Genomic DNA, 27386 nt, shown 5'->3' on the forward strand with positions numbered 1-27386 from the left:
TCGTTCTCTCTCTTCGGCTGCGGCGGCCTCGGCGAGACTTTTGGCTTTGGCAGCCTTTTGGCTTCGGAAGCTCGGTTTGTTGTGGTGTGTTCGAGTGCTTATTTCAGTATATTTAGTGCAGTCGTTTCGTTCGGTCGTTCTAACGCTAGAATCGCTCGCTTAGCTTTGGCCTACTGTAAGGACAATTCACCAAATTCCCACACACACAAACGTACTCACACACACATTCACACGCGCGCTGTATTGGTGTATGTGTGTGTGCGTGTGTGCTTTAGGTGCGGCAACGAGTCGAAAGTAAAAGTTGTTCAATGTAAATAAATAAATAAATAACCAGAAAATAGCAATCAAGCTGAAATTGAGAGAGAGAGAGAGAAAGAGAGAGAGCAAAAGGATGCTGCATTAAGTGCGTGAATAGTGTGTGTGAAATCCCTAAAAAGAAGAAAGAAATAAGAAAAGTAATCTTGTGTGATAAACCAAACCACAATGAAAAATGCAAAGATAAAGCTAAAAGAAAAAGTGTTAAGATGACAATTAAGTGCAAAACACAGATGACACAACACTGGCCACTAGCTGGGGAGCACTCAACTCAACTCAACTTGACTCGACTCGACTCATCTCTCATCTCATTTCAGCAACACTTTATGCACGTGGGCGTAGTGTGCCCAGCCAAGGCCGAAGATGTACTACAAAAAAAAATGAAAAAAAAAAGAAAAATATTACCCAACTTTGTTTTGCATTTGTTGTTCATCCTGAAGGCCGCACGAGCATAACTTTTGGCCTTTTTTTTATGTTTTTTCTGTCGCTTCTCGGCATTTGGTTTTTTTTTTATATACGTTGGCAGCTGTTTCTCATCGCAGTCTGGGCCTACCTCAACCGGAATATGGCACAATATACATTATTATTTTACAGTTTCGCAGTCTGTCAGCAAACCTATTCATAATAAAAATGTGTAGCCTACTTTTGGGAGCTGTGTGCGCTAGTGAAATTTATGGGCTGCTGCAATTTTTGGCCACATATCTCTTCTCTCCAGCTGCAAAAGCCATTAAGTTAATGAATTGCCTGGCAACGAGTTAAATATTATTCATTTGCCGAAAATAATTCGATTCTTTGGCCTGTTTGAAGTTGGGTCGCAAAAAAAAGTGTCACATAAATTAAAGTCAAAGCATAACCATAACGATTTGCATTTCTAATAAAATTGCTTTGCCCGGCTGTCGGTTTTCCTGTCAGACAGATCCGCACCAAAAAAAAAAGGCAAACATTAAATGCATGAAGGGTTGCCCGACACATGTGGCAACCTGTGTGTGTCCATCCCCTCTTCCCTCCCATCAACTTCTTCACACAAAAAAGGGATAAAGAAGTAATTTTACGCCGTATTTTATGCTACAGTTTTTTCCTAACCCGCCCATAAGGACACCGAGGATTCTCCCCAACCATAATGCCTTGTGAAGCTTTATCCCTTTTTTTGTTATGTTTGCTTTGATTTTCAGTGTTATTTTAAAGCATTTTTAACGTCTTCAGCACCATAAAATGGGTTTCAGTGTTTAAAGTCGTGAATAAATAACAATTTAACAATTTCATAATTTAACCCCAGCTGTAAAATTTCACTAATTGGAATACGCAATATTGTGTGAAACTGTGAGAACAAAAAAAAAAAACACCAAAGGAGTAAAACACCAATTACAACATTAACAACAAACGACAACAAGAGCAACAACATTTGATATCAGACCACAATTATAAAAGGTAAATTTTCAGTTTGTTCTATAAAGCTAATTAGTCGATAATTTCGTATTTTATTGTTTGGATAATACTGATAATCGCCTAATGTCCTTAATCCCTACTCAACCAACAACACCAACAAAAAAAAAACATATAATGAAAGAATAAAAAGGAGACCACATTGAATTGTGTTGTGTCCTTGAACGGACAGCACTTTGGGGGTTTGTTTTAACAGCAGGCACGTGGCTCATAATTTTGATTTTGCCAAACTTCGTTTGTGGTTTATTTGATGATGACACCCAGCGGTCGGTCAACGGTCAGCTGGAGTGCGTTGCGGTGTTGAGGGGAGTGGAGGGGTGTGGAGTGGTTACCCACGCCTGGCCAGAAATTACGGCCACGTTTTCGTCGCCCAGATTACATGCCAAAAATAACTCGAGTCGTTGTCATTCGCTTTGTGCTTTATCTGCTTAACCAACTTGTTGAATTACACTCAATTGAAAGGTGTCAATACTGAAAGATTATCTGACGGCTGCTTAGAAGCAGAAGCTTTTATTGACTTTGAAAGAAATGTCGAGAAATGGATAATAGAATAGAAATAGAAATAAATGAGAGTGTAGATGGATTATTTATTTAATACTTTCATTACTATACTTCATGTACGATATTTCATTAATACAAAACTACATCAGATAATATATTCCTATTGCTTTAATTATTTTTTTATTTGAATGCATGTTTTATTATAGTATTATAGTTAAAGTTAAACAATTTTTGAAAAATTTATTTAAATGCATTGCATGTAATCAATTTAATACATTTTAAATAGAGAAAAAGTTCCAAATTGACAATATAATTTAAAAGCAACTTGATCCCTTGCGGGCTTTAGAGTCCGAGCTTAAAGGACGCAAAGCTTAAATATGTGAAAAGCTTCCGTTCAGAAGTCAGAAAGCTTTTTCGCCATCTTGAAAGATCAATTCTATTTAAATTTGCGAACTTCTAAATTTGTATTTTATTTCGTACAACAGAACATAAATTCCAATTCTAAATAAAGTCACATAGAATATTCATTTTTCAATTAGTTAAAGCTTAACTGAACAGACTTCTTAATATTCCTATTATCACACCTTCTACATTTTGCAACCCAATCCTAAATAGGTTCACACAAAAAACAGCCTTTACAATCTCTGTTCTCATTCATGCAAATAACACACATAAAGAGGATTGATAATTGCATCTGCTCCAGAGACCTGAATACATAGAAAATACGAATACGAAATCAGAAAAGTGATAACAGACAGACAATGGCTTCGCTTAACTTCACACAGACTTATCTTTTGACCTTTTGTACAGGATTGTATGTGCGAATGTGTGTGTGTGTGATATACAATATGGAATTTTTTGAATTTTCATTTCATATTTTAATCTTTTTCGGTTACAATGCAACAGCTACAACAGAGATAATCTTTGAAAAGTATGAATACATATTTGCATATTGCTTGGTTATTTTAATTTTCATAGATTTTCAATATCAATAGAATGTTGCAATACATTTTTTTTAATTTTTTTGTTGCTGTATTTCGTTTTAAGCCAAGCCGGATTAACCCTTTTGTTGGTTGAGAAATTGTTTATATGCATTTATGAGAGAAAATGTTTTTATAACAATTATTGTGATTGTTTTTTTGCGAAATGTTGCATGAAGTTAAGAGGGAGTTTTAGACTGTTGACATTCGCCATATGTGTAAATATTGTAGGGTATTTGTTGACTGACTACACACTTTACATTTCAAATGTAAAATAAATAATGGCGAGTAAAAAAAAAAACATAGTATAACAAAGGAATAAAAAACATTGTGTCGCTGTTCGCAATAAAAACATTAATTTATTATGCATATCATAAATGTTGAATGGAAACAAAAGAAATAAAATTTCACATATGTGTGTGCGTTGTAGTTGCATGCATCATCAACAGAGGGCGCCACATAATTAAAGTAAATTTATAGTTGACCAATGCATGCATTGTTTTTAATCAAATATAATTAAATGGCATGCATATTTCATTAATTAACTGAGCGGAGAAGAAGGCGACGGCGTATCCTCGCATCCAATCCTGACACCCCTCGCTGACAGCTGTCATCGCTGTCAGTGATCCATATAAATACGAGCATTTGAGCAACCAGTTGGAAGCCAACGCAATAACAACATACAACAGCTGAGGGAAACGGAAGCGCGTAACTGTTACAGCGCCTCGGACATTTTGTGGTTATTTCCCCGAGGCATCGACGCAGTTTTTAATGGAAATTATAATGAGCCGTCGTGCTTTAATTATGCATCGCCAAAATGGGCGGTTGTCCTGGTCACGCCCAGGCACTTACAACTTAATGCTCTCCCATCAACGTGACGTGCTTACGCTGCTTAAACCTGTGTCCCTGCTCCCTGCTCCACCTGCTAACTGATCCCTCGATCCCCACTGTTTTTGTTCAACGGCACTGCATATGCCCTCGACCCACGTTGCGTATACGCAACGTAACGCAACGCCGCGTTGAACCTTGACACTAATTACGACTAGCAAAAAAAATGGCCAAGTCAAGTCCTTAGCCAGTTTAGCTCACCTTGCCGAGTGCGCATTCCTCATTGTTGTGGTCTGTCAGCCATCTGGCTAGATGAAATGCCTGCGAGGCGTCGCTGATTCCTTACGTCAAGCTCAGCATCCCGTCCATCTTCATCTTCCCAGCCTCAACAGTTTTCCTCTGTTTCGCTATTTTTATCTCCCCCATTTTTTTTTAAAGCTGACAAAAAAGTTTTCTCAACGCAACTCGACAGTTTTAAATGAAACTTTTGCTCGCATTTTTTACATTTATTTTTTGTAGTTTGTTTTCTCTTGTTGTTAAACACTTTATCAGCCATTATTTCTGTTGCTGTTTGCTCTGCTCGGTTGCTAGATTGAAAATACTGTGACCATTGTGTTTTTGTATTTATTTAGAAGTTTATAACAATTGGCTTATCGACTCTCAGAGCGCATAACGCATTTCACTGGGGAGTAAAATGTCTGACGAGTCTCAAGTGTAATGCATTAGACTAACATTTGCAGACTATCATTATAAGATGAGCATGAAAGTGCGAGACTGAAAATGAATGAAATTTACATTTTTAATATACTCAGTAAGCCAGACTATCATTTCAGGATTATAAGTTTTTAAATTGTTATTTGGAAAATGTCTGTAATGCTTTAAATTTACATTTTTTGCATGTTATAATTTTTATATTCTTTTCAAAATTTTAGTATTTTTTTAATATGGAAATAGAATCTTCATTATTTTTTTAATTTTATATTGAACAAATACTATTACATATTCAATGTAAATGCAACTTAAAAATATTTTAGTATTTTTTGTATATTTGTTTTCACATTTGTATTCAATAATATTTTTATTTGCGTGATTTTATATTTTCAGATTTAAGATTAATTTATTATACCCGCAGAGTCTGTCCATCGAATTTGGTATATTTTGCACTCTATGGTATATTTTTAATGGAACATCAATATACCAATATATATTTGGTATATCAATATTCGAAAAACCAAGCATTTGACGTGTTTCAGTATATTTGCGGTATATTTATTCGGTATATTTTAAGAATAATACCGCACTTTTTTGCGGGTATCTTTCAATCGAGCCTGTTTATGTATTATTTTTTACATTTCATTATAAAAAAAATTATTATTTCCATAAAATTATATTTTTAGACTTACTATTTTCATCTGTTATGAATGATATCGAGATAACAATTTCAATTATTTCACAATTTTTATATGATACTATTTTAAATGTTCTATTTTATGCTTATATTAAAATTTTATATCAGTGACTATTTCCATACAAGAATGCCAACTATTTTCCAAGTTTTTTCTGTGTTATTTCTGCAAATCTCTTTGACGTGCCGAATGCCACAAATTTTAATAAAATTCTTTTAATGTGAAGCGAGCTCACTTTAAGCGCAATCACATAGATTTCCATTATAACATTTTTTTGTTGTTATTCTTGTCTGTTTGTTTTTTTGTTGTTTTCTTTTTTTTGCCTATTTATGCGCCCGTTTCCCCACTTTGACTCCAGCTTCGATTATCATTTTTGGGGGAACATTTCGTTTAGTAAAAACATTTGGCATTTTTTTTGTTTTGTGTTCGGGGCGAGAAACACATTCATAAAGCAAACAAACACAGCAGAGAACACAGAACAGAGAGAAAACGAGGCGCGTGGCAGAGAGATAATACAAAATATATCTGCCCCAAAAAGTGGCAGCAGCATCAGCATCAGCAGGCTGTGAAGGCAGCAGGCAGCACGTGCCGGCACACGCACAAATTTCCATTTATTTTGACTTTGACATTTGAATTTTTAATGAAATTCCAAACATTTTAACGCTCGCGACTCACAAAATGCCTTTTTTTTGTTTCGCTTTCTCTTTTTGCTCTTCTGTCATTGCAGCTGCTGTCGACGTAAAAGGACACACACCAAAAAAAAAAAATAACGAACAATCGCAATCACAGTTTTGCCGGCCGGGCAAGAGCGGCAACGGCCGCTAATGAAGATGAAGTGATATCCAGAGATATCGTGTTAAAGTGGAATTAAATAGAATATAAATCGCTGGAAAAATGACGGCGATTTCTCAGCACCAGCCGAGCAGAACAAATGCAAAGTAGTTTGTTCTGACTAGGATAAAAGAGAGAGAGGGAGTGAAGGACGTGAACTAGGACTACGATTAGTCGAAGGCCAACAAACGCAAGCCGAGCAATTCGTAAGCGGACTCTCGCCAATTTCACGCATCAAACGGCGGCATGGCAGGCGCTAATAAGGCGACCAGCCACGCCCCACAGTTGTGCACCCGAGCTGCTGTCAAAAAAATAACCATTCTCGACTAGGTTCAAGTGCGCATAGCCCCCACATAAAAGCACTCAGTGAGTGACTTGTGCCCCTGGAACTTGTAACCCCACGCAAAAACGGACGAGTGAAATATTATGGCAACTTTTCAAATGGAAACGCGCCAGCATCAGCAGCAACAACAACAGCAGCAGCAACGAACGAATTTAAAACAACGAGCAGCAGCAGCAGCAACAACAACAACAAAGCGCCAACGACAACAACGGCACACGAATCCAGTTCACAATTTGAATTTGAATCTGAAAGAGAGCTCGCATTTCGCAACGCAGCTGCTGGCCGAAGCGGAGGCGAAGGCGAAGGCGACAACATTCACGAGTTGCACACGTCTCCAGCCGACCTGCTCCACAGTAGCCTCCCCATCGAGTAGGAGGAGCAGCAGCAGGAGAGGCAGCAACAACAACACCACCAGCAACAGCAACACCAGTAGGAGCAGCCACACCACCAGCAGAGGCAGCAGCAGCAGCATCAGCACCGGCAGCAATCGCAACACGATTGTTGACTGCAGCAGCTGCCAGCGGGCATTGATAATGCTCAGCATGCTAGTGGTTGTCATCGTTGTGATATCCGGCAATGGAGGTAAGTGACAGACCAACTGAGCTGCTTTATTATCCTGCTCGTACTTATGTTTCAAATACCCTGTAATTGAAAAATGGAAATGTGTGACTGACAATGGAGAAAAATGCGCTTCTCTTTGGTACATTCTTCTAGATACTAAAACTTTTATTAGAATCTTTATTATGCAATAAATTCAACTACTTATGTTAAATAATGAGATTTGACAGCTTAATAGATTTATCAATTCTAAAAATTTCATGGTTTTTGAAGAAATAATGTATTATTATTGTAATAATAAATACAATTCCCTATTGTAATTAGTTAGAGCGACTAAGACTTTTAGACAATGAATAAATAATATATAAGCTATTACTTCTTATATTAAGTAATAGATTGTATAGTGTTTCTATCTTTGCATTGGATATTATCTGTTCTGAAAATTTCCTCGCTTTTGAAGAAATAATGTATAAACTATGTTGTTCTACAACCATTCCAATTTAGCATCTCTACTTTGATGTATATAAAAATTATATTAGGTTAAACAAATTTTGTATATTCTATTGGAAAATGTCAAATGAAATTAATGAATTTTATAGTTTAGCATTTGATCAAAATATTTCGAAAATTTTATCTCCAAAGTTAGAGTCAATATAGCAGATATTTTGTTTATGCTTCCTCATCTAACTAACTTTCTTTACCCTTAAGCTATCTCGAATTATATTTTCTAATTCAATTTTTACTAAACTGATTAAAGATGCAAAAAATGTCAGTATGATTGTACAGTAAACACAAAAGATATACAAGTTACTATATGTACCAAAGTTGGACCTTGTGCTACCTTCCTTTAGCAATACTTTCCGTTTTATTTATTCTCATTGAAAAGTATTATCTGTCTCTAGGGTACAAAGTAAGTCGCACACTTTCGATTTCTGTGCATTTTTGATTCGCATTCTTATTTTCATTTCGATTCCCAATGGCAGGCTCATGCTGGCAGTTTAATCAAATTTTCGTGCTCCAGTTTTTTGGCTGAAGCCAAATTGCAATTGTTGTCAAATTGATTTGACCAATTTCATTTATTGATTTCGATTTTCGATATCATTCATTCCGTTGTCATGCCCAATGAGTCAGCAGCAGTAACAGCAACAGCAACAGCAAAAAAATCCGACAGGCAGTTCTGTCTTCCAAGCGTCGTCATCCTTTCCCATCTAGTCAGAGCTTGGTTGGTTGGTTTGCTCGATGCCAACTTGGCATTTTTCAACGCTGACTTCCTTGCCTTGTCCTTACATAATTCCAATGGCCGCCTTTTGGGCTGAGTTTTTAGGTTAGGTAATTAATTTTGTGTGCCTGAAAAGTCTTGGGAAATCAATGTTTTTCGGCCAGAATAGCAGAGGTAGCTCCGCTCTATATACCCATCAACTCCCCATTGGTTTCTCATGCTCTGATTGAGTGGGTGTGTGTGAGTGTGAGTATCTCTCTCATCCCAGCTGTGTGTGTGTGTGTGCTTTCGCATGAGTGTAAGTGTGTGTGTGTTGCTGTGGTTAAGCTTTCAGTTTAGTTTCATTTTTCATATGCCGTGCGCCAACTTAATGACGAGCCTGCCTCTGCGTTTTGGGCCACCTGAGTGGACCAGATGGCGGCCCAAATCATCATTAGGCTTTAATGAACTGTGCAGTCGAATGCGAATGGAGCACACACACACACACACACATAGTCTATCACACTGCATTATAGATGAGTCGGCTCGTATTTGTTAATTGAATGTTAAACATTTGCATTTCTGCACTTCGTGGTCATTTATTTTGTCTATACGAATTAATTAACATGTTCAGAGCGTGGGGTTAATTTATTTGTTGCACACCAATTACTAGTTAGTGGTTTACGAATATTATCCGGACTAAAAAAAATACAAATTTAACTGTAATTATATAAATTATAATATAGTATATACCGGATAACATTCGTAAACCACAAACTAGTAATAGTAATGAAATCAACTATAATTTTAATAAAAATATTAATATTTCTTTTAATAAAATGCTTTACTTTTGATTAAATTTGTTGAATTTGAATTTGTTAGTAATAATAAATTAAAATATTTTTATAAGTTCAATATTTTATTACAAGAACCAACAATATTAGACTATATTTGCCTTTATCCGGGGTTATCCGAAATTATCCGAACTTATCCGGAATTATCCGAATTTATACGAATAGCTGAAATACTTGTTTTAGTAATCAGCAAAGTGCTTCTCCTTAGTTAGAACTCAATAGCCTATTTCTACAAGTTTATCCATCATTATCAAGCTCTCAAATAACACATTTTCGTTGCTTGAATTGAACGAAGTCATATTTTTCGTTTTGTTTACAACTTTTTTTGCAATTATCAAAAATTTATCCGTTTTAGCCGAACATAAAGATGTGAACAGAACGCACTTTATCAACTTATGGGAAGCCACAAAAACTTTTGAGCAGTTTTGTCAACTGCCAAATGTCAGGCAACCGCCCCCCAATCAAAAAGCTGAAAAGTTGAATGAACAAATATTCAAATAACAGTCATACACGACAGTCATCGTACGACTTCCCTTGTTTAATATTTGCGCATACTTTTCGCAATTTCATGTGCTCCAAAAAAGCCAAAAAAGCAAAAAAGGACAACCAGCAATAAAAGATGCACAGCTCAAAAAACGCAATACCTTTAAATATTTAAAGAACTTTTACGCTGGCATTTTGTTTTTGTGCTGGGCAAATGGGGAAGGCGGAATGCCGAGCAACAACGATTTCTAATTTTTTAAGTGAATTTAAAAATTTAAAAGTTTTTCGAGACGTCACACACACACACACACGTATACACCAACACACAAAGGAACACACACACACACAGGAAGAAAGCGAGCAAAAAGTTTTGACATTTCAAATGTTTCTGACATGAACAACGCCATGTTAATAATAACAGCGCGGGCGTAGCTACAACAACAACACCAACAACAATAACAAGACAAGTTACAAACAAGGACAGCAATAGAGAGAGTGAGAGTGAGAGAGAGGGAAGCGAGCGAGTGAGAAAGAGCAACAGGAACATGCCCTGCGGTCGACTGACGTTGACGTGGTCGCAACGACGACCCGGCATATGACTTTTTGATTTCTGTTGGGCGCTTTTAAGCAAAAATGTTGAAGCTCTAATTTATTGTTGTTGCCGTCGTGTCTGTTGTTGTGGTGAAAGTTGCTATTGTTGTTGTTGCTGTTGCCATTACCGTTGTGGTTGCCGCATCCCAAGCAGTCAATTTATTTTAATTTCTAGCCAGCGGCTCTTTATTTATCATGTTGTTTTGCGCAGACAGACACATGATGAAGCCCCGGCCAAGGTTCAGGGCGTGGAAGTTAACAATATAAACGTAGGGGGGAAACGATAGAAAGGCGAAGCAAGTGATGGGCAAAGCCAGTCGGGATTTTGACGCTGTGGCTGTGGATGCTGCTGCAACGAGCAAAGGCAACTTATTAGCAACATTGTTTGACTTGGCAATTGAACAGCGAACATGAAAGCCAAGTCTTGTTGTTCTTGTTGTTGGTCAAGTTGTTGTTTCGTTGTTGTTGCTATTGCTGTTGTTGTTGTTGTTATTGTCGAGTCTGGCGGGCATGCTGTCAATACAAGTAAACGCAACAACAAGGATATGCGACTTATCTGTCCAAAACATGGCCAAGGGGTGCTACCAACAGCAAACGAGCCAGATAAGTTGTGACTGTGTGTGGAGTGTCTGCGTGTGGGTGTGTGTGTGTGTGCGTGTCTGTGTGTGTTTGTGGCTGACTGTCTTGGGTACAACGTGCACAACATGTTTAATCTAATAAAGTCAGTGGCTGCCAACTATAAAATGGTCGCCAGCGCAGCTCGCCGAGCGCCATAAAAAGTTCTCAGCCTGAGCGTAATAAGCGTATCAAGTGCCCAACACACTCACACACTCACACACACATGCACACTTAAGATATAAAAGCATGTGTGTGTGAGTGTGAGTGTTTTGTATCTAGCAGACGTATCGGCGACGTCCTCTTGCCTTTGCCTTTGCCTTCGCTCGCTGCTAAGTGATGGGATAAATGGCGGTGGATAAAAATTGCTCGTAACTACGCAACAACAACAACAAGCATGACAACAACAACAACGACAACTCTCTGCAACAACACTTGTGTGTGTGTGGCAAAAACATGAAAATTTGATAAACGTAAAGCATAAAAACAAAAGCACAAAACAAAAGTTTATGCCTCATGTACGACGCATGTTAGCAACTAGTCTGTGTCTGTGTGTATCCTATGTTCTTCATATGTACGTCTGTGTGTGTGTGTGTGTTTGGGTGTGCGTAATTTGCTAATTACCTAAATGGTTGCAAGGTAGTATGCGATGCGATGCCAAGTTAACTATGTGTTTTCGATGCTAAACTAACAATGTGCTCACTTGGGTTTTAAACACAAAAACTACTTTTTTGGGGTCAACAAGTTAACAACAGCAGTTTTTGGCCAAAAACTGAAACTAATTGAACAATTATGCTAACGATATTGATATGGACCATTGAGCGAAGGCTCAACGATAGAGTAACGTATGTGGCAATTATAAAGTTAACCCCCATGTCCCCTCTTCATCCCTCTTCGAAAAACTTTCACGAAAATGCCACTTAATGCTATTTGGTAATTTTCGAAATTGTACTTTGCAAGCAATTATACTACTTCAGCAAACAAGGGTTTCAATTTCTGTACGTTGAGTGATTGTTAAAGATTACTTATAAAATTGTATTTCCGATACAGTCAAAGTTGTTCTTTCTTTTTCCAAATAATCCAGTTTACTTAATCCGAATTTTTGCTCACTTTTGTTCGGAACAAAAAGCACTTTCATTATTAGTTCATACGTGATGAAAGAGATTTCGAATTTTTATTACTATTATAAATGTTTTAGTATATACATACATAATAAATATATTTTATTACTTATTTGTTCTTTTGCAATCAGATTTCTTTCTCAGTTTAAAATATGTTTACTGTTTATATAAAATTTCTATCTTAATTATTCCCTAGCACTTAAATTACTTTTTCGTTTTTGAAAATTTATTTTGAAACTTTATTTAATTATATATTGTTGTTTTCTTCTCATTCTAAGTAAAGAAGTTAACAGCTGTTAGCAGTAGCATTCCTTTAACTTTATCCAACCAGAGCTCATCTTTTTCTACCACACTTTCATGACATCGAAAATATTTTCCATCAGCAACAAGCACAGCAATTTTTTATCTCAGTGTAAGCTTATTTTCTATTACGGAAGCTTATTCTTTCATCGCTTCCACAGCTCACTACTTTATCACAAGCATTTTTGTATATTATTCATCTTCCTTTTGTCTTTCAATACACTTTTAAAATTTCATAAATTGCTAGAGTAAAGTTTGAAGAGAAGCAACTTTATTTTCAGGAATAGTTTCTATATATCAAATAAAACAGGAAACTTAAATGTTTGTAGTTTTACTGAACTAAATTCAAGCCTCTTTTTATTTTTGTGCAATGCACAGACAGTAACAAATGTGAGACATATTTTTGAATTTCATTTCCGACATGAAATGTTTTGTGATATAATTCGAGCAACAAATTTGCTGAAATTGTTGCGGAAATGGAAGACAGAGAATTTTCAAACACCAAGCGGAAGTAATTACAATAATGATTTCCCAAAACAAGTATGCCGAGCATATGTAATAGTGTGTGTGTGTGAGAGAGTGAGACATTTAAAAAATATGTAGCATACTTTTGTGGGCGCACATTCGCTGCCACTTTAATTGCGCGCTATTCATGACAATACTGATAAATAAACTTTTTTCTTTTGCTATTTTGCAGTGCTCGCCGCACAGCGTGATTCGTATAAATCAAAGGATATGAGCAGCAGCAACAATGCCATACCAAATGAAGGCGATGCTGCTGCCGCTGCCGCCGCCGCTGCTGCTGCTGGTGCTGCTGCTGCCAATGGTGTGACCGGAAGCGGAAGCATGACCAGCACAACCAACAGCAACGGAAGTAACAAAAATAGCCATACAGCAAACACTGGCTCAGTGACAACCGACTCGAGTTCGAGTTCGAGTTCGGGCTCAAGTTCGAGTTCGAGTTCGAATTACAAATCGAATGCCAATGCGAATGCCGTGACAACGACAACAACAACCATTAGCGGCATTCCCAGCAGCAGTCTGCACAAGGGCAACACAATAGCATCGCCAGCATCTGGTTCCGGCATCAATCGCAATAGCATCGATCTGATCGACGATTCCCGGAACGGTGGCCCATATTTTGATAAGGGCGCCTCGAAGAATGTCACCGCGCTGCTTGGCAAGACGGCGTATTTGAATTGTCGCGTCAAGAATTTGGGCAATAAAACGGTAAGCATCGAAATGTTCAGGAAAATGCCACTTTCACACACAGTCGGGCTCATGCAATTGTTATGTCATTATGTGCCATCAAAATGCGATTTGTAACAGTAACAGAGGAAGCACAAGAGAGATTAGAGAGAGAGAGGGGGAAAGAGAGAGGGGAAGTGGGTGTGTAGTTGCATGTGTTTTTTAGCTAATTAGCACGTAAACTGCGCCCACATGGCGGCTTTTGGCTAATTGTTCCGCTGCCAAACAAAATGATTAATTATACCGAAACAGGAAACAGATTTTACTTTATTCAACTTTCACGTTTTGACTGCCTCCACGCTGTGTTTCGCTGTGTGTGTGTGCGGAAGGAAATGCCGCAAAACATTTCACAAACACAATCTCCCGACCCAGCCAAACACCACAACACTTCCGGCCTAGGCCGCCGCCAAAGCCGAACCAAACCAAACCAAACCTGGCCAACTATTCAAATCGACTCCTGGGAACTTCCAACAAAAAAAATGGTGAAAAAAATGTATGTGAAAGCTTTCATTTTGTTACTTTTTTGGCAGAGGGGCGGGCAGAGAAGAGTTTTAGTTTTGCAACCTGCGCCGTAGTCATTTGGTTTCCGTTACTTCCTGTGCGGTCTGCCGCCCACCGTTCCTATTCTGCCCATTTGCCGATAATAATATGTTACATGCCGAAGGACTCTTTCTACCTGTATATATAGTATATAGTGTGTATATATGATTAGATGGTTGCACGGTTTGACGGTTAGTCCTTGCCACTTGCCACTGTTTTTGCCTCTGTTTGAGTTGCGGTTTCGAAAACTAATTTGCGTGATTATTAAATTCAAGAGTAGCTCCTGCCATTCTCGAACTGGGTTTGAAAAGTTTTCGGGGCCGCTGCATTAGATAGCTTTCAACGCATGAGAAAGATGTAGGTCAGGTCAGCTGTCTGCAAGGGTCGATGATGGTGGCTGGGAATGAGAGGCGAGGAGAGGGACAACTTCATTAGATGCCAATTAGTTTGGATAACTTCATCGATCATCGGCTGGGAGGCCATTCAGTTAATTAAAGCCATTATTTTTGGCTCAACTTTACACTCAATTATTGCTGAGCGAACTAAGTGAGAGACTGGTTAAATGGTCAGTTAAAAGTTTATAATGAATTTGGCTAGTAAATGTTAGTTTGTGAATTAGCAACACAAATGAACAGCTTGGCGTTTGTTTGAAATGTAGTTCAAAGAAATTAAGGAAAATTAATTATTAATTCTGGTGTGATTGCTTAAATTGAAGTTAAAATAAATGAAAGAAATTAATTATTTAAAATTGAACTTTAATTTTAGTAAATATGTTTGACTAGAAGTTAATTTATTATTTAAAGGAAGTTGGTTATAATTTGTAAACAATTTTTTGGTTCTTGAGGCAAGTTAATATTAAAGAAAAGCTGCTTAGCGAAGCTAATATATTAAAAATTTGCGTTTAAGTTTCATTTAGTTAAAATAAATTATGAAAATATATTACGTATTCTAGAAAATATATTTGAAAAGAAAGTTAAGATGTTTAAAGGAATTTTGAGCAAGTTTTTGTACTTTGAATCAATCGTAGTGAACAAGCCACTATTAAAGACTATCTTTTTGACAAAGCTGCTATTAAATGTAGCTCAAATAAATGATGAAAATGAATTATTAATTTTACCAGATATATTTCAAAGGCAGTAAAGTTATTCAAAGTTATTATAAGGATTTTTATAGAAGATTTCTTAACAAATTAATACTACTAAAGAATGAGCAATGAATACAAAGTCTGCCATTGATTTCAATCTCTTCAGCTCACCGTTCAGTGGATTATTCAGCAAATATTTGCCAATTTTTACTAAACTTAACAACTTCATTTGTTGCTGTTGCTGTTTGTAGTTTAAGCTTAACTCAGGTTATTAACAAACTTGCCGGAAAGTGTAAAAAGTGTAAAGTGTAATTCTTCAATGTCTCCGCTGTGATTAAGTTGCTGCGATATGTTACCGTGTATTTTCTCGGCTGCGTATTTAAATAATTTTCCACACAATTTTCAAAGTTTGCGCTTAAACATCATTTGTTTGAGTTTGCAGCCGAAAGTCTAATTAGCTTTCACCTTGTGGCATGCCACAACAGCAGCGACAGCGACAGCGACAGCAGCAACCACAAAACCCAAACCAAAAAAAAAGAAGAAACCCCAACGTCAAAACGAACTTTCCAACTCCATTTCCGTCGGTGTTTTTTCCTTCCCCCCTCTCCGCAAACCTTCACAGCGGCTGCCCTTGCCATATAAGTAATACATCACTGAGATTTGGAAGGCAAGAGGAAGGAAACTTAAGCCAGCCGACACAAAAAATCGGGTGTATTAACACCGTCGTCTTCTTGTTTTATGCGTGTGCAGCGCGTAATGATAAACAGCGAACGGATGTTGATGTTTTCTACATTATTAATGGCGCTTTTCATTAGAGTCGCAGTCGGAGTCGACATTTTACGGTTGTTGCTGATAACAGCATGCGAGCAGCGAGCAGCCAAACACTGAGTACTGAGCACGGTAATGAATTCGAATGGAGGCGTGGCATCGCGTGGTATTACCCATATAGCCATATCCCCGCCTCCTCCTCCTATATAACAAGGGAAAAACAAAGCGCCTCTAAATAATTCATAGCCACAAAAAAAGTCGACAGCAAAAGTTTAAGCATGTAATCAAGCGATAACTAGCTAAGTGATAGACTATGATAATACTCTGTAAAGATGAGAATTTAAAAAAAAATATGTATTAATACTTAAAGAAACAGGCAAGATTCATATGCTCAAACAACTAAGTAAATATATTCTATTTATAAGTTTGAAAATTTGATACTTAAAAATGAGAATTTATTAATATATATTTTAGTCATAGAATTCTAAAATACTTACAGAAACGGGCGAGTTTTAAATGCTCAAATAATTAAGAAAATATATTACTAATATAAATATATTTTAAAATAGAAAAATTCCTAATGAATTTACATTCTAATCAAGCGAAAACTATCTAAGTGACAGTCTTAGAATATTTTCCGAAAAAATGAGAATTTAAAAATATATTTATTATTTAGGGAAGTTTGAAATACTTAAAGAAAAAGTCAAGATTCATATGCTCAAATAACTAAATAAATATATTCCATTTAAAAGTTTGAAAATTTGATATTAAAAAATGAGAATATATTAATATATACTTTAGTCATAGAATTTTAAAATACTTAAAGATACAGGCGAGTTTTAAATGCTCAAATATCTATGTAAATATATTACTAATATAAATAATTTTAAAATTTAAAAATTCTACTACTGAATTTATATTGCAATCAAGCGAAAACTATATAAGCGACACTCTAAGAATATGTTCCGAAAAAAATGAGAATTTAAAAATATATTTTTTAGTTTTAAAAGTTTGAAATACTTGAGAAAATTTGAGTTTAAAATAAATAATATAATTTATATATATAATTTCGAAATGTAATCAGCGAAACCTCCCAAAAAACAACCGCCGCCATTTGCAATCACAGAGTATTCGCATAACACGAGCGAAACAAATTTTAAAGCATACTTTCTGGCGCACTGCAAATTGAGCCATAAAAACGTCAAAGATTTTGCGTTGATGTTGTTTGCACAGCTCCAAGCAGCAACACCAAAAAAAAAAAAAAAATGAAAATAACAAGCAAAAAGTATTTCTTTGCTGCTGCTTCACAACGCTGACTGCAATCGATACACAAATTTTACGATACTGTAAACACGCATAATGCGCATAAACTTGGGGCGTCAAAGAGAGGGCGTGGCATTTGCTGGGGTTTTATTTCTGGGGGGGGGGGGGTGAAGCCAAAGCTTAAAGTAAATTTCGCGGTTGGAAAGAGCGCGAACTTAGACAACAAGACTTTGGGGGAGGAGAAGGGAACGTTGACAGTTGAGAGGGAAGAAGATTTTTGGTGCTGTTGACTGTTTTATAACTGCTTCAACATTTGGTGTTAATTACATGCAACTTGTTCTTTAAACAGCAGCGCAGCGCAGCGGCGAAGAGAAAACTTTTCTCGCCAAAAACACCTGCACACAATCTGGCCAAGGAGCCAGAAGTTGTTCCTGCTAGCTGAGAGTTTCTTGTCCATTAACTTTGCCGTCGCTCTACGTCGTCAGGCAGCATGTTGCTAAGCTGTTGTCATTGAAATTGAAAATGCTCACAGCTGACGTATGACACGCGACATTCTCGACAAGGGAGTGGGTGGGCAGAGGGAGGAGAGAGGGGGGAGTCAGGAAGACACCCTTAAATCACAGTCACTTAAAAATGTTGCGTTCAGACACGTTAACAGCAGGTGGTTGCCAAACAGGTGTGCATTAGCGTGTGGGCGTGGCACTTCGACTCCCACCCCCCGAATGTTGCCTTCAATTTGCCTCGCAGCAACAACAACACATTGATAAGGGTAGCAAGGGTGAACGAAACCTTCCTCTCCTTAAAGGCAACGCATTCTCTTATGTCATACTCACGTGTGTGTGTGTGTGTGTGTGTGTGTGTGTGTAGATGACAAACTTTTTCGCTTTCTTGCTTTTAAAAAAAATTTGCATTTTACACGTGCGGCTGACGCAAACAATGACAAACATCATACCCACCACACACACATAAAAAAAAAAGAATGAACCTCTTCAAAGATTGCGCATTAAATTGACTTTTTAAACTGTTTGCCCAATAAATTAAACTTTACATGCAAATTTTTCGCAGCCAACCCCTCCAATAACAATTGAAATCTTAGCGCTAAACTTTTCATACGAAATACGAGTTTGTAAGCATTTTTTTTTTGTGTTTGCTTTTTCAGATGTTGTTGCAGGTTTCATGGGTGCGACATCGGGACATACATTTGCTCACAGTCGGACGCTATACGTACACATCGGATCAGCGCTTTCGGGCCATACATCAGCCGCAAACCGAAGACTGGATGCTACAGATCAAGTATCCGCAACATCGCGACTCGGGTATCTACGAGTGCCAAGTGTCAACAACTCCGCACATGAGTCATTACATACAGCTGACTGTTGTGGGTAAGTGATTGAAGAACAGTGTGGTATTATTCTCAAAATATACTAAATTAATATACCATAGAATACTAAAATATACCAAAATAATATACTAAAGGCCACATTTGGTATATTGTTAAAGTACTACAGCGTGCAAAATAAATTGTATTGTAAAATATACCAAAATAATATACCATGGGCCATTTTTGGTATATTGGTAAAGTACTACAGTCAAAATATACCAGAGGGTGCAAAATAAATTGTGTCTACCCTACGGTTAGCTTGTGTAAAATATACTAAAATATACTTAAAATATACTAAATTAATATGCAGTAAATAGTAAAATGTACCAAAATAATATACCAAAGGCCATAGTTGGTATACAGTCAAAATATACCAGAGGGTGCAAAATAAATTGTATCTACCCTACGGTTAGCTTGTGTAAAATATACTAAAATATACTAAATTAATATGCAGTAAATAGTAAAATATACCAAAATAATATACCAAAGACCATAGTTGGTATATAGTCAAAATATACCATAGGATGCTAAATAAATTGTATCTACCCTACGGTTAGCTTGTGTAAAAATATGTTTTATGTGGGATGAAAATAATGAACTGAGTGGGAGATGCTTTGAAGTAGTCTGAATAATATTTATTAGAATTAAAATGTTTAGCCTAAATTCTAAGAAAGAGCTCAAGGCAGTCTTAACAATATATTTTAGATTTAAAGTATTAAGTTTACATAAATTCGAGGTCAATTAGAGTGCTTGAATTATTCCGCATAATGTTAATTATATTTAATATTTTTTAAAACAAGATAGATTCAAATTTTAATTATGAGTTGAATGGGATTTTCAAAAAGTCTGAATCAGATTTAAAAGAGGAAGTCTGTCTAAAGCATCCATTTATAACAAAAAAGTACTGCTCCATTAAAAAGCAGTGCATAAACTTTAGATTCCGCAAAATAAGCCTCAATTTCAAAGCGGTCAGCAGCAGCAGGTCTGTGTTATTTAACTGAACAAAAAGGCTTCCTGTTTTTAAGCCTCGGCTAATTAGAATTCAACTTAAGTGCGAGTATATGTATTAAGCGGAAACTTTTTGTTGTTATACTCAAGTTTTTTTCATTTAAATTTTTTGGGAAAACAATTTCCTGGTGTTATATTTCAATGATACGCCATAAACATTAAATAATCAAACTTTTGACACTTGTTGCTATGCTCCAAAAAAGAAAAGGCAAAAAAATGCGAAAAAAACGTAAAATGCTTCATTGGGCATTTAGCAAAAGGCTGAGGCTGAGGCAAAGGTTAAATGGGGCACTTCACATTCAGTAGAAATTTCAATGGAAATCTTTTGAAATTGTTGCGCATTTAAATTACACTTGTATTTCTAATTAGCCAAGGTAAAAATGTTCATCGTTATTTGCCTAATTGCCATTTCATTTGAGCCAAAAATTTACATTTACAAGTGCCTACTACCGTGCCTCAATAGAATTGAGTAGAAAATGAGTCTAAAAATACGAAAATCCTCTAAAGCTAAATGACTACGAAATGGTAAAAGTTTTCTTTTGACATTTTCATTCGCAGAGCCATCGACGGAAATAATCGGCGCACCAGATTTGTATATAGAAAGCGGATCGACTATAAATCTCACCTGTGTCATACTCAATTCACCTGAGCCGCCGGCCTATATCTTTTGGAATCACAACAATGCTGTAAGTTCTTTTTTGTTTTCCATTTTTTCTTTGCGCTATTTTTGTCAATTTGGACAGGCAATTACTTAGGGATATCATTATGGCGTTACCTATAAATGATGAGGGATCTGGGGGCGATACTTCAATTTGGTAACTTTTAAATTAGCTTTGCAATGGCAAAAAAAAAACTGTGCAACTTTTTTTCCCCTCTTTTCTATTTTGAAGTGCAAGAAAATGCCATTTAAGCACTATGTGAAAGCGTAAGGAACGAACCCCAGAACGAACCCGACGAGGCAAGGGTTTTAAATGGATTTTGGTTTTGTCTCCCCTCTCTCCACTTTCCCCTCTTCTTTTGTCGGTTTCCCTATCCCTATCCGGTATTGTTTGTTGGTCGGTGGCATCCCTGCGGCTGGTTGAGCCACGTTTTAGTTTTGCCATTTTAGGTGTTTTTCTTCAGTTGAGTTCATGCTTTGGGACTTTAGTCACGGCCATGTTTTAGCTTATTGTATTGGGAATTCGTAAGGGTTGATGTTCATGGTCCCTCACTCTATTGTTGTATATATTTTCTACAGAGCGTTTTGGGTGGCGTGGCTTTTAAGAAGGGTTTTTGTTTTTTTTTTGCTGCTGTGCCTCTTCTATAGGAAGTTGCCATTAGTGCCAATTTTTCTTCTCGCTTCTCTCGCTTTTTTTTTTGCCAGATTTAATTTTATTGTTTTGCTTTTATTTGCAATCTTTCTTATTTTCCTATGCATATTTTTTAGCCTTCGCCTTCGCCTTCGTCGGCATCTTCATCTTTGCCTCTGGCTTCGGCTTTGGCGTTGGTGTTGTCGAAAGTTTTTAATTTTCCAGCTGCGTGCAACAGTGCGTATGCGTAATCTGGGGACACACAGTTTTATGGCTTAGAAAATGAACGTCGCATAAAATCTAATTTGATGCGACTTCGTCCATGCGGCATTGTAAATGTCATTCGCATACAAATTGCAAATGTTTCTCACGCTCCTCCTCCTCCTCCCCCTCTTCTTTACTCTCTCATTTTTTCTTGTCTCCTTTTTGTGCTGTAGTTGGTTTTTTTTTCTTGTTTTGTGTGTGTTTTATGTGCACACATAAATGCTCAAGTGCTTCTTCAGTCTGTGTGTAATTCACGGGTCTCTCACTCTCACTCACTCTCTTTCTCTCTTTGCTTTACAGATAATCAACTATGATTCGCCCAGGGGCGGTGTCTCGGTTGTTACCAACAAAGGTGAGACGACGACATCGTTCCTGCTGATTAAATCAGCGCGTCCATCGGACTCTGGGCATTATCAATGTAATCCATCAAATGCAAAGCCCAAAAGCGTTACGGTACATGTGCTGAATGGTAAGTAAAATCAACGAGAACTCAACACACACAAAATCCACAAGCCAAACACAAAAGACAATATTCCGCAATGAAAATGAAAATGCAAATGAAAGTATAATAAAAAAACGAAAAAACAACCAAGTAATGTAAACATTTGCTCAACAGCAACGAATGCTGTATACTCTTGGAAATATTTTTGTACAAAATATGAAATGTTTTTACTTTAAATTCTTAATAGAAGTCCGCATCTCATCATCACGTTGGTTTGGTAAATATTGTGTTAAAGTTAATATACCCCGTATCGCAGATACTTTTAACGTTGGTCAACACAAAAGTACAATGGAGCATGGCAAAAGTTTGGCGTGATGGTCAGAAATATAAATGGCAAGAGACTGAGTCCAGACGAGAGAGAGTTGAGATGAGTTGAGTCCGAGAAGAATGCACAAAGACTCACGAAAAGTGCAGAAGTAAAGCATGCTAATGAAGAAGACAAAAAAAAAGGGTTTAGGAAAAGCAGAGCCACGAGGCATTGCGGCGAATGCGGGTTTATGAATGCTTTGTGGTGGCTGCTGTTGGAGAAATCTGAATGCTTGAATGGCGTGCAATGAATCAAGAGGTGCTGGGAGGGCACTTAAAGTGATTCTTGGCAACTCTATGAAGCATGAGAAACTTACAGTTAATAATTGTTGTCCGAGATGCGCTATGAACTGAACTGAAGTGAAGTGAATGGTAAACCGAAAGGTTGCTCAAGGAATTCCTTTGAGTTGAAGCCATTAAGGAATCTCTAAATGACTGTGAGTAAGCACATTTTTGCAAAAGTTAACTCTATACAAAATTGAGTTCAACTAAATAGTTGGCCTTCACTTTTGTAAGAAATTTGCAAAATACATTTAAAGTGAAATGCTTAAAGCAGCAAATCATGTTTGTGTTAGTGAAATATTTGAAAAATTTCTTTGGACAAATGAACCAATAAGATGCCTTCGATTGCGTTCAAGTCTTGACTTAAAGGTAACTTGATTACCTCTGCAATTGTGCAAGCTCGAACATTTTTATGCTTAAGTATGCCTTAATTCAACCCGAAGCTTGGGTATTAAAAACCCTGAACAGTCTTCTGTGAACTGCATTCTAGAGCGGAACTTAAACCGTCTCTGGGCAGCCATACAAAGCATTAAAGCCAACAGCTACACAGAAAAACGAAACAAAGGTAAAGCAAAATGAACCAGGCCAAAAGGTGCACAGTAAAGTAGTTGAATGGGGTGTGTGCCAGGTGTAGTGGAAATAACTCGATTGCGTTTAAAGAGAGTGAAAAGTACGAGTGAAAATGAAGTTCAGAGAATCGTGTGAAAATATTGATTAGGGGGAAGGAAATATGCTAATTGCATGAGATCGAAACTAGTGGCAATATTCAATATATATATAAATATTCTCTCAGCTAAGTGAATATTTATAAATATTAAATAGAACGCGACAGGGCGAAAGCGAATGAGTCCGCCGCAATCTCCGCTGTCTCCACAAGCTGTGCTGTGGAAAATTGTGTGCACAGCAGTAATCATTATGGCGCACTATGAAACTAGACAAGCCAGGCACCGGGATGGGTTTCCTTTTCTTTTTCTTTTTTCCTTTTTGCTTTTCTGCTGTTTTTGTTTTTAGTAAACGTTGCGACATTTCGCCCGCATGTCGAGAGTGAAGAGAGAGTTGCAAGAAGGGAAGAGGCAGGAAGTGGAGTTGAGTTGAGGCAGCGGCAGCAACTGTGTGGCAGGTTCTGCTTTCTGCAGTAACTGAGCGCGCGTGGCACATGAAAATTATGTTTATGTTACGCTTGGTCTGCAGCACAAGCAAGGACCTCCTCCCGGTCCCCCCCTCCCCATCTCTTGGCTGCCACACACACTCACTGCTTGACTATTTGCTGCATGCCACTTCCTTTGCGACTTTCACTAATGTCAAGTTGTCGTCGTAGTCGCAACGGTGTCTGCTAGATAATGTCACAGTGTTGGCACCAACACAACTACACTACACACTCACTATCTATCTATCTCTCTCTCTCTCACACACACACAGCTGGTGTGTGTACTCATCCCTGTCGCCATATTGTGCATGCAATGCGCGTTGTTTCCGTTAACTGCTTTGGCACACTTGTTTCTGATTATTATTATGTTTTTGTCTCTTGTTCTGCTACTTTGCATTGTTGTTGCCTGTAACATTTTGTTTTGTTGCTTTTATGTATTATTATTATTATATGCCCGTCAACATTTCAGCTGCTGCTGTACTTGCTACTGTTGTTGTTTTTATTACACTAGTTTCTTTGTTGTTTTTTTTTTTGTATTCTTTCTTTGCTTTCTATTGTTCTCATCGCGTCGCACCGGCCACATTTTCTCTCTCTCTCTCTGCGTGTGCTTTGCTTTCAATGACAGTTGCTTGTTTGCTTTGCCCCCAACACTTCATCTCTTCCTCTCTTTCTCTCACTCTCTTCGCCACTACTCGTTTCTTTTGCTTTACTTTACGTTTTTGCATTATTTGGCTTTCACTCTTTATTGTTACCTCACTCAGCAGCACGGCGATAGCGATAGTTTAGCGCTGAGCGCGTGACACGAGTGAGAGCTGTAATAAAGATATGTTTTCTTTCGATATATCAAACAAAAATTTAAATTTTATTTTAATATTTTGAAAATATGTATATGTTAGATCTTTTATTCAATTATAAGCTAACAAATATAAATAAATAAATAAATAAATATAATATAAAAGATAAATTCATTTTTAAGTGATATAGAAAATATCAAAGATGTTGTCGACAAGCTTCAGAATGGTTTATGTTTTTCTTGTGAATTATTTGACATTCACGTATTTCGTTAACAACTGAATATCAATTAGTTATCGATATCAATATTTCAAAACGTGAACCTATCGTAAGCTTAATACAATTATACTAAAAATACTAAAATCCTAATATTGCACTTACTAAGCCATTTCGTACATTTTATTAATTTAATATTGCTGATGTCGTGGCGCTGCTTAAAATCACGCTTTCATCTCAAATCGTTGTAAAGAAACTGATTGAGTAATAGAGAGAGAGTAAAGAGCTAAATGTCTTAGAGAGGGAAAAGTGGAGGACGTAAAGTTGAACCAGGTGAAAGAAAGTGTGTGGCCGAAGGACAGTTTGAATTGCTGAAATTGAACTTATGTTCGTTTGGCCTTTGGCAAAAGGAGTCGCCATGTGTCGAGCTCAGGTTTGGCCTCAGGTTTAGTTCGAAACGAATCAATGGAAAAGGAATAAATCGATGAAGTTTGAAAATAAGATTTCAGCGAAAAGTTGTAAAAGATTCAGCCAATAGAAAAACGTAACTTTATGAATTTTGATCAAGGCAAGTTAGTACTTTATAAGTCTCGCAAATTCTAGAATTCCAGAGCCGTATTTCCAGCCTGAGTCCTTTGACTTTGGTTGTTGGCTGTTGCAGCTCTTTGGCTTTAACAAAGTTGGAGCTGTCAATGGTTTTCAGTTACATTGCTGCAACTTGTGTCTTGTTGCAAGTTTTACCTTTCCTCTCACTCTTACTCTCTCGTTCTTTCTGCCTGCGACTTTATGCTCTTAGTTAAGGTAAAGGCTGCTTTTGTTTGTTTGTTGTGGCCTTTATGTGTTTTGTAGCATATTGTGTATCCTGCTTTCTTCTTCATGTTGTTCTTAGTCTTGTCTCCAGTTATATTGTATTTTCGTGTGTGTTGTATTGTTTTTTTTTTTGTTCTGTGTTCGTTTTGGTTGTTACGGCGACAACAAGTCAGAGTTGTCGCCTTTTGTATGTGCACCTTTTGAGTAAAGACAGAGAGAGAGAGAGAGAGAACTTCAGCTGGTAATCCTGTTAGTGCTGTAGATGGATTATACGGCATTATGTGTCGTCGTTGTCTATATATCGTTGTATGATAATCACCTGGCCACGACCGCATTGACTTTGTGTGTGCACAAGGACAAGGAATACATCAAACAGATGACATGAATACACACACACCCCCACACACACACATTCCCACATAAATACATACAAAATACTTATTAAAAATGTTTTTCATTTCCATCCAATGTCTGAGTATGAGAACAGCAATAAAGATGTAAATTAAACAGGTGTTTCTCATTCCGTTTCCAGGGGAGTTCCCAGCAGCAATGCAGCACGCGGCACAAGCACATCCTCACATGTCTCCAAGTCGCTATCTGTTAGTGTACCTGTTTGTGTGCTTCTGCAGTTTGGCATTTGCCAGGCGCTCCATGCGGCCCTCAGTTGTGCAGCTGCGGCAGCGTCGTCGACCGGCCGAAGGAGGCGACGGGGGAGCGGAGGTGGAGGCGGGAGGAGTAGAAGTTGGATCAGCATCAGCATCAGCGACAGAGTCAAAGCGACTTTGTCGGTATCCGGTATGCGACACATCCTCGAGTGTATTTTAAGCCTGCTCTCCTCACTGCTCAGCGCCACATGGCATTGGCGTTGGCGAGGGCGTGGCCCAAAACTACAACAACAACAATCAGCAGCGACAGCAGCTGCAATAGCAACAGCAACGACGTTTAGGCAAGTATATGAGGCGGACATAAGGTGAGCATGCCCCCAGCAGAGAAAGAAAAACAAAAACAAACATGCGAAGTAAAAAGCAAATAAAAAAACGAAGAAATAAACTCTTAGACTCTAGACTAATTTAAAGTAAATGCATACACAAAAACCACTCGTACTTACATACTGATAATATCTTAGCTTAACTCTTTCACACTCACACTCACACTCACACACATATACACACAAAAGACGACTACATACATAAGCTGTAACTATATAATAGTAACTAATATGTATAATCTATTGGCTATTGTGTTTTTCTATGAATCCGCGACGTATACGTAATAATTAGCCCAAAAACAAATAAAGAAGAGAAACAATGATAAATAGAAAGCCAAGTTGTCGCCTTTTTTTAAGTACAACTTTGTATCATATTACAACAAACAAAAAAGAAAACTCGATTTTGTTCTCTTCACTTTTGAGTTTCTTCTTCGCAAAAGTCTTGTAAATAAATAAAACGATAAAAATGCATTGCATACCTACAGGCGCTTGTTCAGTGAATATTTCGATTTAGTTTCCAAACAAAAAGAAAACAACTTCCGATAGACATTTTCGAGTAGAGACTTTTCCCCCACTCTCCCCCTTCCCTCATCAGAAAGGAACACTGCTCAACTAAAACACTACGAAACCAAAACTACGAAAAAATAAAAAAATTGAAATTGAAATGCTTTTCTAGATGCCACACTGTGACTGTTCCCAAGGCAGAAACTTGTTTTGTACATTCAAATAGGCGTAAATCTAAATGGAAACTAAAAACATATTAAGCAAAAAAAAAACCAAGAATAAAAACAAAAGATGCAAATTTCTAAATGTTCAACTTCAACTGCGCAGCAAATTTCAAGTACTGACTAAAGCATATAAAAAACCACTTATATATAAAAAACTAAATACTTACAATATAAAATAATTATAAAAAAAAATTGAAATGAAATACGAAAACACTGTAAAAATGATTACACAACACAAGCAGCTAAAGTAAAACTTAATTCTAGGAGTACCTAGTGGAAAAGTTCGTCTAGCAAGCGTTGAAGCCCGTATAGTAAAAAAAGTGAAAGAAAACAAGAAAACAAAATGAAAACGAAGAAAAGCGAGGTTCAAAAACTTTTCTTGAACATCATAGACATTAAATCA

General features: G+C 37.1%; 1 protein-coding gene across 8 annotated transcripts; it reads left to right on the top strand.

The window, feature by feature from the left end:
- The first annotated feature begins 117 nt into the window (after positions 1-117).
- LOC117574830 (serine-rich adhesin for platelets) lies at positions 118-26770 on the top strand. Of its 8 annotated transcripts, none has more exons than XM_034258810.2 (8): positions 118-175; positions 1592-1743; positions 6201-7229; positions 13065-13597; positions 18430-18652; positions 20218-20345; positions 21513-21681; positions 25778-26770. In XM_034258810.2, the coding sequence occupies exons 3-8, from the start codon at positions 6731-6733 to the stop codon at positions 26239-26241; spliced, it is 2016 nt and encodes a 671-aa protein (XP_034114701.1). In that variant the 5' UTR covers positions 118-175; positions 1592-1743; positions 6201-6730; the 3' UTR covers positions 26242-26770. The 8 variants fall into 8 exon arrangements, 6 of the variants coding, with proteins under 6 accessions (XP_034114701.1, XP_034114700.1, XP_034114696.1 ...); XM_034258809.2 differs by having other exon boundaries at positions 123-175; positions 1519-1743; XM_034258805.2 differs by lacking the exon at positions 118-175 and adding an exon at positions 295-310 and having other exon boundaries at positions 1519-1743.
- The last annotated feature ends 616 nt before the right edge of the window (positions 26771-27386 follow it).

The sequence above is a fragment of the Drosophila albomicans genome, chromosome 2R (genome assembly GCF_009650485.2).
Source record: "Drosophila albomicans strain 15112-1751.03 chromosome 2R, ASM965048v2, whole genome shotgun sequence".
In the NCBI taxonomy this organism is placed as follows: domain Eukaryota; kingdom Metazoa; phylum Arthropoda; class Insecta; order Diptera; family Drosophilidae; genus Drosophila; species Drosophila albomicans.

What these genes read in the sequence shown, in the direction of transcription:
- LOC117574830 (XM_034258810.2), top strand. Translation starts at nt 6,731, where the DNA reads ATGGCAACTTTTCAAATGGAAACGCGCCAGCATCAGCAGCAACAACAA. An exon ending in TGTGATATCCGGCAATGGAG is followed by an intron (nt 7,230 to 13,064) that starts GTAAGTGACAGA and finishes GCTATTTTGCAG; the next exon opens with TGCTCGCCGCACAGCGTGAT. An exon ending in TACGGTACATGTGCTGAATG is followed by an intron (nt 21,682 to 25,777) that starts GTAAGTAAAATC and finishes TAAATTAAACAG; the next exon opens with GTGTTTCTCATTCCGTTTCC.